The sequence below is a fragment of the Quercus suber genome, unplaced genomic scaffold, assembly GCF_002906115.3.
Source record: "Quercus suber isolate HL8 unplaced genomic scaffold, Cork oak 2.0 scaffold_16, whole genome shotgun sequence".
Taxonomy (NCBI): Eukaryota; Viridiplantae; Streptophyta; class Magnoliopsida; order Fagales; family Fagaceae; genus Quercus; species Quercus suber.
The window spans coordinates 1392528-1405079 of NW_027069481.1; the positions used below are offsets into that span (position 1 = coordinate 1392528).

The 12552-nt window shown below is 35.2% G+C and overlaps 2 protein-coding genes and 2 long non-coding RNA genes across 4 annotated transcripts; 2 read left to right on the forward strand and 2 right to left on the reverse strand.

Annotated features, from left to right (window-relative positions):
- Window positions 1-892: 892 nt before the first annotated feature.
- Window positions 893-2332, forward strand: LOC136071506 (serine acetyltransferase 1, chloroplastic-like). The gene has a single exon (XM_065782920.1). It carries the CDS (start codon window positions 1092-1094, stop codon window positions 2037-2039), a length of 948 nt encoding a protein of 315 aa, XP_065638992.1. The 5' UTR covers window positions 893-1091; the 3' UTR covers window positions 2040-2332.
- Window positions 2333-3231: 899 nt separating this feature from the next.
- Window positions 3232-6798, reverse strand: LOC111995575 (uncharacterized). Its single transcript, XM_024027479.2, has 2 exons — window positions 6409-6798; window positions 3232-5106 (listed from the first exon to the last, which is right to left on the reverse strand). Exons 1-2 carry the CDS (start codon window positions 6506-6508, stop codon window positions 3851-3853), a joined length of 1356 nt encoding a protein of 451 aa, XP_023883247.1. The 5' UTR covers window positions 6509-6798; the 3' UTR covers window positions 3232-3850.
- Window positions 6799-7080: 282 nt separating this feature from the next.
- On the forward strand, window positions 7081-9171 carry LOC136071510 (uncharacterized). Its single transcript, XR_010632814.1, has 2 exons — window positions 7081-7293; window positions 8749-9171. It is a non-coding gene; the product is annotated as an uncharacterized LOC136071510 (long non-coding RNA).
- Window positions 9172-9262: 91 nt separating this feature from the next.
- On the reverse strand, window positions 9263-10778 carry LOC136071514 (uncharacterized). The gene is made up of 2 exons (XR_010632815.1): window positions 10344-10778; window positions 9263-9741 (listed from the first exon to the last, which is right to left on the reverse strand). It is a non-coding gene; the product is annotated as an uncharacterized LOC136071514 (long non-coding RNA).
- Between the last annotated feature and the right edge of the window lie 1774 nt (window positions 10779-12552).

Consider the following 12552-nt stretch of genomic DNA (forward strand, 5'->3'; position numbering starts at 1 on the left):
AAAATTGACCTTTTGCTAATGTTAAAGATGGTTAATGGTAAATATAAATATGATATTAATTGCAGGTTCAAATAAGAACCAATAAAATTTTGCTAAAATGAGAAAAACATTGTTAAATTGATTGTTTAATTCTATCATAATTGATAGATTTTTTATTTGATTGTAATGAATGGGAAATTGTAGCCTCTTTGTTTTGGGTAATAAGATTGGAAGTGAATTGGGCATTTGGGCTAAAGTGTCATTATAATTTATAAATGGGATTACATGATAGAGTTTTGATCACCCACATAAGAGTAAATAAATAAATAAATGTTGAATTCTTTATGTAATAACAATTTTTTTTATAGATATGATAATATTTAAGTTTATAGTGTCCACTTCACGATATTTGTTCTCTATTATCAGATTAAGACACTAATTGACTTTTTGTGTAGACGGGCATTGAACCCCAAATATTTTATTTAACATCAATAGATTTTACAAAATGATTTAATTAAAACTACCTTTAGTTGCTATACTCACCCAAAAATAATATTATTATTAACATAATCATATAATTTTTTTTTTTTTTTTTGTCTTTTTTACACCTTAACAAGTATGAGTAAGTACTTATTAACATTTTCCATTAAAATAAAATAAAATAAGTTGGTATATTCTTTTATATCCTTTTTTGTTCTCCAAGTATGTCTCATCATCATGATGTTTGAACATTTGACCAAAATAAATAGAAGACTACAATTATGAAAAGAGTTCGTCATCACAAACGTCAGCTATTGTGGCGCTTGTAATTTGTTCATGAACCTTTAACGTTCTTTTCTTTTCTTTGGTTTTTTGTTGCTGAATCATTAACCTTTTACATTCAATAAACCATGTGTTACTGCCAAGAAATTTCTGGTACTGGGCATATTATAGTTGGCCTCCTCAACTAATATATAGCCCAACTCTTGTCTCCCAATTCCACCACGAGCACTCTCATTTCTCTCTTCATAACCAATCCTCCTTTTTCTTCTATATTTTCTGTGTCTGCTCGTTTCATCAAAATTCTAGCTTACATATTCAAGAAAGCCACCAAGAGCTAGCTCCCCAAAACAATGGCAGCTTGTATTGCTAATTCAAGAAGTGAAACTTCTAGTACTGATCCATTTACTTTGGACTCCAGCAAGTGCCAAATTGGTACTCGTTGCAGGACCCAACTTTGCAGACTCAATTTGTCAAATCTGGTTTCTGGTAAAACCAGCAACTGGGGTGGGAAGAAAGTCTCAAATTCATCAAAAACCACTCTGCACGATGAGGATGAAGATGGGTTGTGGTTGAAAATTCAAGAGGAAGCTTTACATGATTTAGAACAAGAGCCTATCTTGTTCAAGTACTACTACTCATCAATATTGTCGCATGTTTCAGTAGAGAGTGCATTAGCGAGTCACCTAGCCATGAAGTTAAGCAACGCACATATTGCTAGTGATGCACTCATGGAAGTTTTCTTAAGCGTTTTTCATGAAGATCATGAGGTCAGGAGAGCCATCAGAGATGATCTCAAAGCTGTAAGAGAACGAGACCCAGCTTGCATCAGTTATGTTCATTGCTTGTTGAATTTCAAAGGTTTCCTTGCATGCCAAGCTCATAGGGTGGCACATAAATTGTGGTCACAAGGTAGGGCTGTCATGGCACTTCTAATTCAGAGTAGAATATCCGAGGTTTTTGCAGTAGACATCCATCCTGGAGCGAAAATCGGACGGGGGATATTACTTGATCATGCCACCGGAATTGTGATTGGAGAGACAACAGTCATAGGTGACAATGTTACAATTCTACATAATGTGACATTAGGTGGTACAGGAAAAGTTTCTGGGGATAGGCATCCTAAGATAGGTGATGGGGTTTTAATAGGTGCAGGAACTAAGGTTTTGGGTAGCATAAGAATTGGAGAAGGGGCTAAAATTGGTGCAGGGTCAGTGGTTCTAAAGGAGGTGCCTCCTAAGACTACAGCTGTTGGAAACCCAGCTAGATTGGTTGAAGGGAAAGAGAAACTTGTCATATGAGACAATTGTTGGAGGATCATCAGTTGATCTCCAACAATAAGATGTTAAGCTTATATTTTGGGAGGATCTGAGTTTTTGATAGATTATTGTTGAGAGCCTCTTTAACTTTCTTTGTAATGTAAAATATCTTCATGCACTCTGTTTGAACATGTGGTGGTTTGTATTTAGGGATTGAGTTGATAATGTAGATGAAGCCTCTTTCATCTTAAATCATTGTGACAATGTCAACTTACCAAAAAGTAAACGAGAAAACATGAAAATAAAATAAAAGTTTTGTATAGAAAAATGACTTGCATTAGCCACTTTTTATAATCCTTCATTTGACTGATTCGACACAAAGATATAATGATAGATTTCAAAGTATTCAGGGTATGACTCAGGTATCCACTATCAAAGTTCTTGATGTGATTCCTTGTGCCGTTGACCACTCCAATACCTACAGGACTGTTCTTATTCAATTCACTATTTAATTATTAATTCAATGATCAAAATTTCTAACTTCTCATCAATTATCCTTTTAATCTAAGTGACAATTTATCAATAGTTTCCTAGGAAATTTCTCTTTCATATTCTTCTTTGTATATATTATTAATGCAATGATTATGACAACCCGATCCCATATCAAAGATTATTCTTTTAATTTAATGGTATATACTATATATTATTTTCTCCAGATTCGTCTTTGGGAGTTATTTTCAAGAGCATCTTTGTGAGAGAGCTCCAATATTACCCTGCCCTGATCATTTCCTTTTCTCTTTGGTTTAGTTGTCAGGGTATATACTATATATAACACATGGTATACTTTGCCCCGCTCAATCAGTTCCTATGTCACAGGATGGGTTGAGTTTAAAAATTCAAACAATTAGATGGCTGGGAAAACAACTAGTTATGCACTACAATTATGTGATATTGTCAATGAAGGCTGGTCATAAACACTACTGATAACATTCATTAATTGCATTAATGATAATGAATATTGAATTGTACCTCTCAAGTCTCACACAGAACCAACACAACTCTCACCACTGCCTGAACTGAAAAAAAAAAGATGGGGTAGCTTCCAATCACCTAATACAATTTGAAAAACATGGTGCAACAGCCATAAAGCCTCAATTTCTATACATATGTGTGTGTGTGTGTGTGTGTGTGTGGATATAAAAAGCTCTCACCAAGAATAAATGTGACAACTCAATAAAACTCTCATACAGGGAAGTAAAAGAAACACAAGTTACACTGATCGTGTAAAAGACCTTACAGAAAGAGGTCCAAAATAACTGCATAAATTTCTCTTCCGAAGAAAAATACAGATACAAAATCCCCTCACTCTTGTACAACTCCGGGATTGTGTTATATTTTATCCCTTCAGGTGTTCAATAGATAGCATTCCAGAAGAACATCACTAGCCCTTGCTATATAAGGAACAAAACAACACAGGATATCAATCATATCATAGCTAGCCCTTGCTATATAAGGAACAAAACAACACAGGATATCAATCATATCATAGCTTGATGACATCCACAAGACCAGCTTGTCCCAATTCCATGGACAAGGTTTTCTAATATTCAAATGAAACTTTACTAGCAAAATGAAATAACACATGAATTATTCCTTTAAAGAGTAATTTTATCACACTTCAATTTTGTAAAATTGTAACCTAAGTTTCAAGAGTTCACAGAAATTTATTTCCCTTCTCTTGATATCCAAATGAATGAATATTAATAAAAATAAAGCCGAAAAATAAAAAATTATAAGCATTACCAAAAAATTCGAAATGAAAAATCTACTAGCAAAAAGAAGAAGGCCCTCTCTCACCTCTCCTCCAAAAACGACCTGTTTGGTAACCATTGTCTTGGCCTAGAGCTTTTGGTATCCATTGTATACAGATGAGATCCTCCCCTTTTACAGCCACCCTCATTCCAGGTTCCCTTACCTCCAACACTTCTCCTCTTCCTGCTACCCTCATTCCAGGTTCCCCTAGCTTCACCACCTCCCCTTGTCTGGCTACCCTCATTCCATGTTCCCCTATCAGTTCTTGTAAATTCCCGATGCTTTAACTCATTATTATTTTTGCCCCACTGTTTCCTACTAAATCCACTTCCCCCACAATCTCTCCATCCTCTATCTTCTAAAGTTCTATTATTCTGTCTAAATCTGCTTTCCCAAGGATTGTCACCATTATTTAAATTTTTTGGCTCCTTTTGGTTCCAGCCCCAATCTTTATTCTCAAATTCACCCCATCCTTTATTTTTCACTGGCAAAAGATTGTCACCATTATCCCCCTGATTCCTACCCCATCCATTTCCCCAGCAATCTCTCCATCCTCTATCTTTAAAAGCTCCTTTATTCTGTCTAAATCTGCTTTCCGTAGTATTGTCATCATTATTCAAATGCTTTGGCTCCCTCTGGTTCCAGCCCCAATCTTTATTCTCAAAATCACCCCATCCTTTATTCTTCACTGGCCAAGGGTTGTCATCATTATCCCACTCATTCCTACCCCATCCATTTTCCACACAATCTCCCCACCCTCTATCTATTAAAGAGCCATTATTCTGTTCAATTCGGCTTTCCCAAGTATTTTGACCATTATTCCAATTCTTTGGCTCCTGCTGGTTCCATCCCCTACCTTTATTCCCAAAATCATCCCATGCCTTATCCCCACCATTTCCCCAAGATTCCCATGGGTTCCACTCCCCTACTTTTTTCAGAGCTCCAAGATCCACCACATTGGAAAATTCACGAGGATTGTTATTATTTTCTTGTTGCATATTATGCAACTCTTCATCCAATTCCTTAATCAGTTCAGGATCAATGTTAGTATTCCAATCTATTTCATCAATATACATATCTGGATCAGGCAGAGAGATATCACAGAGGAGGCCATTGATCTCTGCCCAAAAACGCTTCTTTGCATTTTGAAATGCCACTTTACCAGCGGAATCATCCCAACTGAGCACATTATCTTGTAAGTGTATATACTTCTTATTATCTACTATCTTCCCCCATGGTATTCTTCCAACTGAAGTGCAAAATTTCTTTTCCCATAAAGGCACACCATCTTTCCCCCCTATAAGAGATAGAAAAGGGAAAAAAAATCAATTTAATGAGCCCACTCAGATCCATGATTTGTGCTGATAAGAACTCTCCATCTAAACAAAACGAAACAGAGAACATACATGACAAAAGGAGAAAAAGACACCCATGAATTACAAATTTCTTCACCAGTAAAAGAAATTTACTCTCAGGAAAAGACATATAGCATTGAAGCCAGTGTACCACATTCAAAACAAGCATAATATTATGAGAATCACATAACATATGGTAGAAACCTTCAGAGAATTCCTTTCTATGTATAAGTATTTCAAGAATTCCCATCAAAATTTCTAACATCAATAATGTACTAGACTGAGATACAAGGCAGGATGTAAGAGGCTTTGATTATAAAACTCAAGTTTGAAACTCTTTGGGTTATAGATTAGGGTAAGGACTATTTAAACCAATAAAACAATAATCTCCAAACTATTCCAACACATAAAACCTCATTCGTTTTGAAATACAATGCATAAATGTAAATGAGTTAGCTTCCAAACTAACGCAAGCAGACCTGTATTCATTTCCTAGGTCACAAATGTTTTCAAGATCATAAATTTCCTTCATATATTAAAAAAATAAAACATTTTAATGGTAAAACTTTCAATGATTTCACTCAAGTCTTTATTCCTGAGATTGATGTATGATTGGATTGAAATATTAGCCAGCACAGAGTCCCCCTCTTTTGTAGAATTTGTTGATCTTTTAAAATCCATATTGCAATTTTTTAGGAGTTTCTCTAGTATGCTTCCAGTGTATTAGAGTAATCTTCTCCAATGATCCTATCAATAAATTGATCTTTGCTTATAAAAGAAAACAATACCAGGTTGCCAATGAGCATTAACTCAAATGGATTGTGAGGTCATGGGTTCAAAACCCACTGAGTGTGAATTAAAGCATGTAAATATGTAAATTTGAGATAAGATTAGACTTTATGACGCTCTCTCTCTCTCTCTCTCTCCTTTGTTTACTGCTTGGATCACTCAAATCCAATGTTACAGTAAACCTACCATCCCTGGCCTCCCCAAAGATATAAAATTTACTAATTCAGTTTCTTTACTTTCCAAGAATTTTCTCAGTTATCAAACAGACAGCAATAAAAAATTCCAAGAAGTCAGTTTTAGAAAACATAGCACAGTAACAGAGATTTCATATAATACCCATCAAGAAAAACAACAATGCCAAAAATTCTACAAAATTATAAAAACACCCAATTCAACAAAGAACCAAAAATATTCAAATTTAAAAAAAAATATTAAAAAAATAAAAACAGAGTTACCTAGGGAAAAATTTTCAAAGTCGTATTCTCTCTGGGGAGGCCTTGGAGGCAGTTTTTTATGGTAAAATCTACGTAATGGATGATTTCTCCAATTACCCATTGCATCCACATACACCAAAACCCAAAAGATTGGGGGGACATAAAAACTCTGCTCAAGCTTCTCTGATACTCTTGTTTTCACTCAAGAAAGCAAGAGAAAGAGAAACACAGAGAAGTAGAAAGTAAAAGAAAGATATTCAAGGTGTTATTTGACATAATATGGAATTAGTAATATAAAAGAATGGAAGTAAAGGAGATAACTATGGTGAAGTGTGTGTGTGTGTGTGTGTGTGTGTATGTGTGTGTGTTTTATATTGTAATCTTATGGCTGGTGAGTGGTGAGTGATAACACACTGAAACGATATAAACGCAACCCAGTCCTTTAAACCCGGGAGGGAGAGGGAGAGGGATTCACATCCCGTGCAATACCTAGGGTATTGCACGGGGTGCAATAGTTCTAATATCAACCATTGATTTAATCCAATGGTTGTAAAGGGCTGCCACGTCATCGATCCGTGTCTCATTATTTTTTTTCTCCACTTTCTCCCACTTCACTTTCTTTCTCTTTCTCTTTCACTTTCAGATTCACCAAATTTCAAAAAATTTCTCTCTTCCACCAAACCTTGCCGTACGTGGGACACCGGCGTCGAATCTTCATGATCATGGCTACAAATGGAAGCTTCTGAGGCCCACACGACACCACCAACGGTGCTTGCCGGCCTGACCTTCTCCTCTCCCAACGTCTCCTGTTTTCTCGTTCTCTCAAGTCCAGCTGTGGCCAAGCTTCTGGTTGCCCCTTCTCTGGCAGTGCTTCTCAGCGGCATCACCAGCGTTGGTGGCCGTCGGGTCCTCATTTTCTCCTTAATTTTTTTCTCTTCTATTTTTTTTTTCTCTTTATGTTTGCTTTTAAACATGACTGAAACCCTTTTTTTTTTTTTTTTTTTTTTTGATTAGTTTGATATTGGGTTTTCTTGGTGCATGTAAAGTCTGGTGATTTTTCTTGGGTTGGATTTTTCGGGTATGGCAGAATGTTCAATTGGCAATACCCCATGTTCTATTTTATTTTAACGTTGATCTTGGAAATGCGTAGAAGATGTTTGTGAAAATGTCTATTAGAAACTTTGAAGTAATGTTAAGCTCACTGATGATAAAAATAATTGGGGTGTTTTGTCAATTTCTGTTGTTTGGTATGTAGGTTTTTTTTCCTCTTGTTTGCTTACCGATTTTGGGGTAAAAGGGATGAGATTTTTTTTTTTTTTTTGATGGAAAGGGATGAGATTTAGTCTTCTAATAATGTGACTTCATTTGTTTATTAGATATTCATATCTCTGTTGGATATGTGCATACTTGTTTATTTTCTTTTATAGAGTTCTATTATCTTCTATTGGTCTTTTTCTTCTGAATTCCCCTGTTATTAGCTAGTTTTTTTTTTTTTGGTTAGTAATGTGCACAAATATTGTCTTTACATTCTTGCATTTGGGTTTCCTTTAGTTGCAGAGAAAAGTTAAAGATGACTAGCACCTTATGCACGGTCAAATGTTAGACACTTTTTTACCACTCAATGATTCAATAGCTCATAAAAATTATTTCAATGTTCAGGTGTTTGAAATTTTGTCTATTTTTTCTGTATTGCGCAACAGTGAGAGCAACAAGAACATTTCACTAATACCTCTGTCTTGTTCTTGTTTCCTTTGTTTTCTTTGGATTTTAGACTTTTCATGACTGCATAGCCTAGGAAATGAAATAAAAACTTCTTTTCAATTAGCTTACTGCTACGTATATGGCCATTTTTTATTTTTATTTTCTCTTGAACATGTAGTATAGGTCAAAGAGTTTCTAGATAATTTTTGCGAAATGCACCCACAAAGAGATGGAAATCAAAATTTTGGTTTTGTGTTAAAAGGATTTTCCAATGGTTAAAATAAAGTTGTTGGTCACATTGTGATTTTTATTTCCCTAAATTCTTGTATATACAAATGAACAACATCTTGTTGAAATTCCATTTTGACTACATGGGTGGAAGTAAAAGGGCTCTTTGTCAATGGTAGAACAACAAATCTCTTTAAGAACTGGAAATATTTATGCTAGCAAAACCTATGGAGGGGTGGGGGAAGTTGTAATTCCAAGATTTGTTAAATATATGTAAAAGTTAAAAATAAATAAATAATTCTTTTAGATTGGAACATTGAAAGCCACTGAGGTTATGTAGGCTTCTTTAAATTTAAAAGGTTTACTTTGCTTATGTCTATGCATGTGATGTGTGACTTAGTTATAAACTTATATTACATTCATAATGTACAGTCAAGAAGCAGGAGGCACACTAGCTGGAACTTAATGAGCAGGCAGGAGGCACACTAGCTGGAACTTAATGAGCAGGTCATGCCGCTTACGGTTGTCAAAGAACTTGATCTTGAAGCTTACAAGACTCTTCTTCTTTTTTTCTTTTGTGGGAATTGTGTATTATGAATTTATGATGATGGGAAGATTTGTTTCTTGTTAACAAAGTGTATATTTCAACAAAACTGTTATTATATGGCCTTGTGGTTATTCTAATAAAGTTCTGTTCATTTTTAGATCAAATTCATTTCTTGTCTACTCTCTTGAATTGAATTTTGATTGTAAAATTGGCCAAGCATCCTTTGAAGACTCTTGATATGTATTCCTTGTTTTCAAAAGAATAAAGAGTCAAGTAAACTCTTCAATATAATTTGTGTTTTTGAGTCATCGGCAATATTAGTACTTGCTCTAAGCAAATTCATACACAAATAACAACTCCATTCAGTCTAGATAAAAATCGAAATGCATTAGAGAAAGCTTTTAACACAAATAAAATTGTATACATTACATATATTTGTCAACACAAAATCAGCTTACCAGCACAAAATCAGCTATAATATGAAGATGCAAAAACTTGTTCAGCTATTCAATTCCGTAGCAACAACAGAAGGCAAAAACACAACACCCTGGCCAGAACAAGTCCATTTCATTCTTTTTTTTCCCCGTTTGCAGAAGATACATGGTGATAAATACAAGATACATTATTGTTGACAAATCCATTAGTTGATTCTTGGATTCCCCATAGTCAAGATTGGAAATGGAATTGGCCAATTGAAATTGAAAAAACAAGAACTTGACAGTCTTCTTGGTGTAGGAAGTGAAACGAATCAACCGTTAACTCTGTTCCTCACCTTAGCTAGAGCCTAGATCCCTCTCTTGTTAGCTATGAAATGAAAAGAATCAACCTATTGGGGGAGCATCCTGGTGCATTTCACGATCTGATGACCTCCCTCAAGACTGCACAATATGCATATAAATTAGCTTAACTTCAAAGTTTCAAATAGATTTTTGACAAACATCTTCCGCGCATTTCCAAATCAACTTTAAAATAAAATACATGATAGTAACAAACTAAGACAATGAGAGAAAACCATAAAATATAACAAATAAGACAATGAGAAAAAACTGATACACCATGATAAATTCCAATTTCAAAAATTATTATTAAGCTAAGAAGCATAGTAATGTTTCAATGAAAGAAACTAAGAAATTTGAGATAAATGGGTCAAGCTTCAGCCAAGGAAAGGAAATGGGTCAAGCTTCACAAGAAACATTACTTCAAAGTTTCTAATAGACATTTTCACAAACATCTTCTACGCATTTCCAAGATCAACATTAAAATAAAATAGAACATGGGGTATTGCCAATTGAACATTCTGCCATACCCAAAAAATCCAACCCAAGAAAAAACACCAGACTTTACATGCATCAAGAAAACCCAATATCGAACTAATCAAAACTAAAAAAAAAACAAAAACATGGGTTTCAGTCATGTTTAAAAGCAAACATAAAGAGAAAAAAAAATAGAAGAGAAAATAAATTAAGGAGAAAATGAGGACCCAACGGCCACCAACGCTGGTGATGCCGCTGAGAAGCATTGCCAGAGAAGGGGCAACCAGAAGCTTGGCCACAGCTGGACTTGAGAGAACGAGAAAACAGGGAGACGTTGGGAGAGGAGAAGGTCAGGCCGGCAAGCACCGCTGGTGGTGGTCGTGTGGGCCTCAGAAGCTTCCATTTGTAGCCATGATCATGAAGATTCGACGCCGGTGTCCCACGTACGGCAAGGTTTGGTGGAAGAGAAATTTTTTGAAATTTGGTGAATCTGAAAGTGAAAGAGAAAGAGAAGTGAAGTGGGAAAAAGTGGAGAAAAAAAATAATGAGACACGGATCGATGACGTGGCAGCCCTTTACAACCATTGGATTAAATCAATGGTTGATATTAGAACTATTGCACCCCATGCAATACCCTAGGTATTGCACGGGATGTGAATCCGGAGAGGAGAGTTGTGTTGCAGAAACCTTTTAGTTTCTTCAGAAAAAAATATTCTTAAAAATAACCTCTAAGATTTAGTCATTGGCTCTACTTTTTTTTTTTTTTTTAGTCCTTCTTTCATTCATTTTTTTAATAAATAATTACTGTACGGTCCCGTGAAGCCCAAGCCCATTTGGGCCTAAAGTTCTAACGCAACAATGCAGCCTATAAACCCACTCTTCTTCCTGCCCAAGATCCCAGCCCAAGCCCATGAGACCGTAGGCCCAGATGTCATCACTTGATCCTTGCTTGGGAAACCGTTACCGAGCAAATAAGGAAGAACTATGTCCAAACATATCATCATCAGCGTACCCAGCAGCACCCAGAAGCACCGCTGCTGAGTGCCTTCTGGAGTAGGAATCAAGTTCCAAGGTCACTCCCACCTAACCATCCACTTATAGTTGATAATATTAGACCTCCCATCTCACTAACCAGGGGAGGTAATCATAGCATCTTCACTAATCTAGAACCATAAATATGGGGAGTAGGAGGAAGAAAAAGGTTGTTGAAAGATTGGAGAAGAAAAAATAGAGGGTAGAGAGACAGAGGAGCGATTTAGAGAGCAAAGGGAAGGAAGCTACATTGAGTCTTTGGACCGTGAACCACTCAAAGTAGGAAATTCAAGTACCACTTTACAAATAAGTCGTGGGTCAAGTGAGGTCAAGCCCAAACAGCCTCATTTAGGCATGCACAATTACCACATCAGCATTTTATTTAAAATTCAATACATTTTATAGAATTTAATCTCATAAAGTTAAAGTTATAAATAAAGTTTATTAAACAGGTTTATAATAGATTACATAATCGAATACTACTACAAAATGGTCTAATCTTTGTAATAGTAGTCAGGGTTATAAGGATTGAAACTCTAACACACACAATCGATGTGGGATAAATATTCCTATATATTTTTATGAGGAAATAGTAATATTTATTAGAACATACAAACACGAAAGTAATGTATAGAGTTTTTTAGACAGGCTTATAAATACATGATTGAATCTTAAGAGAGAATCTAATNGGGATGGTGAAGCTATAGTCTAAACAACAGATAAGAAAAAGAGAAAAGAAAAAGAAAAAAAAGAAGGAAAGTGAGCAGCCGAAGCTAAAGGAGGAAGACGAAGGGAAAACCAGCTAAATGTTAATGACAACCAACAAAGTGGTGCTGAGCCTGAAGGCGACATGAGCCATTTGGTACTTTTATGTTTTGTTTTGTGTTTTTTCTTTTTTTTTTTTTTAAGAAGCTTTTTGTACCGGCCAGTTTTTACTTTCCACCTGAAATGACCGATATTCACCGGTATGACCGGTATTTTTTTTGATATGAAACAAGGGGTATTTTGTACTGGTTTACTGGCCAGTACGATATATACCAGCTGTACCGGCCGGTACAGTACGGAATTGATTTCCTTGCATTTGACTTAAATTAATTATGCTATATATAATAGCTTACTTCAAAAGTCTACCAAATGGAACACATTTTTTAACCAAACATTCTCAAATATACATTATAGAATTATATGCAAGCACACTTGGGTATATATATGATTATATTGAAGGATGATACAAAATGGTTATATTATAAGGAATAAAAATTATTTATCATTTTTCTCAAATTTTTTTTTATTTATTTATCATAGTTAAGAGTCTAGTTACTAGTTTTTCAACAAAAAAAAAAAATCTGGTAACTCGGTGACATTACTTGCTCTCTTTTACGAAGAGAATCAAATCTCTCATCC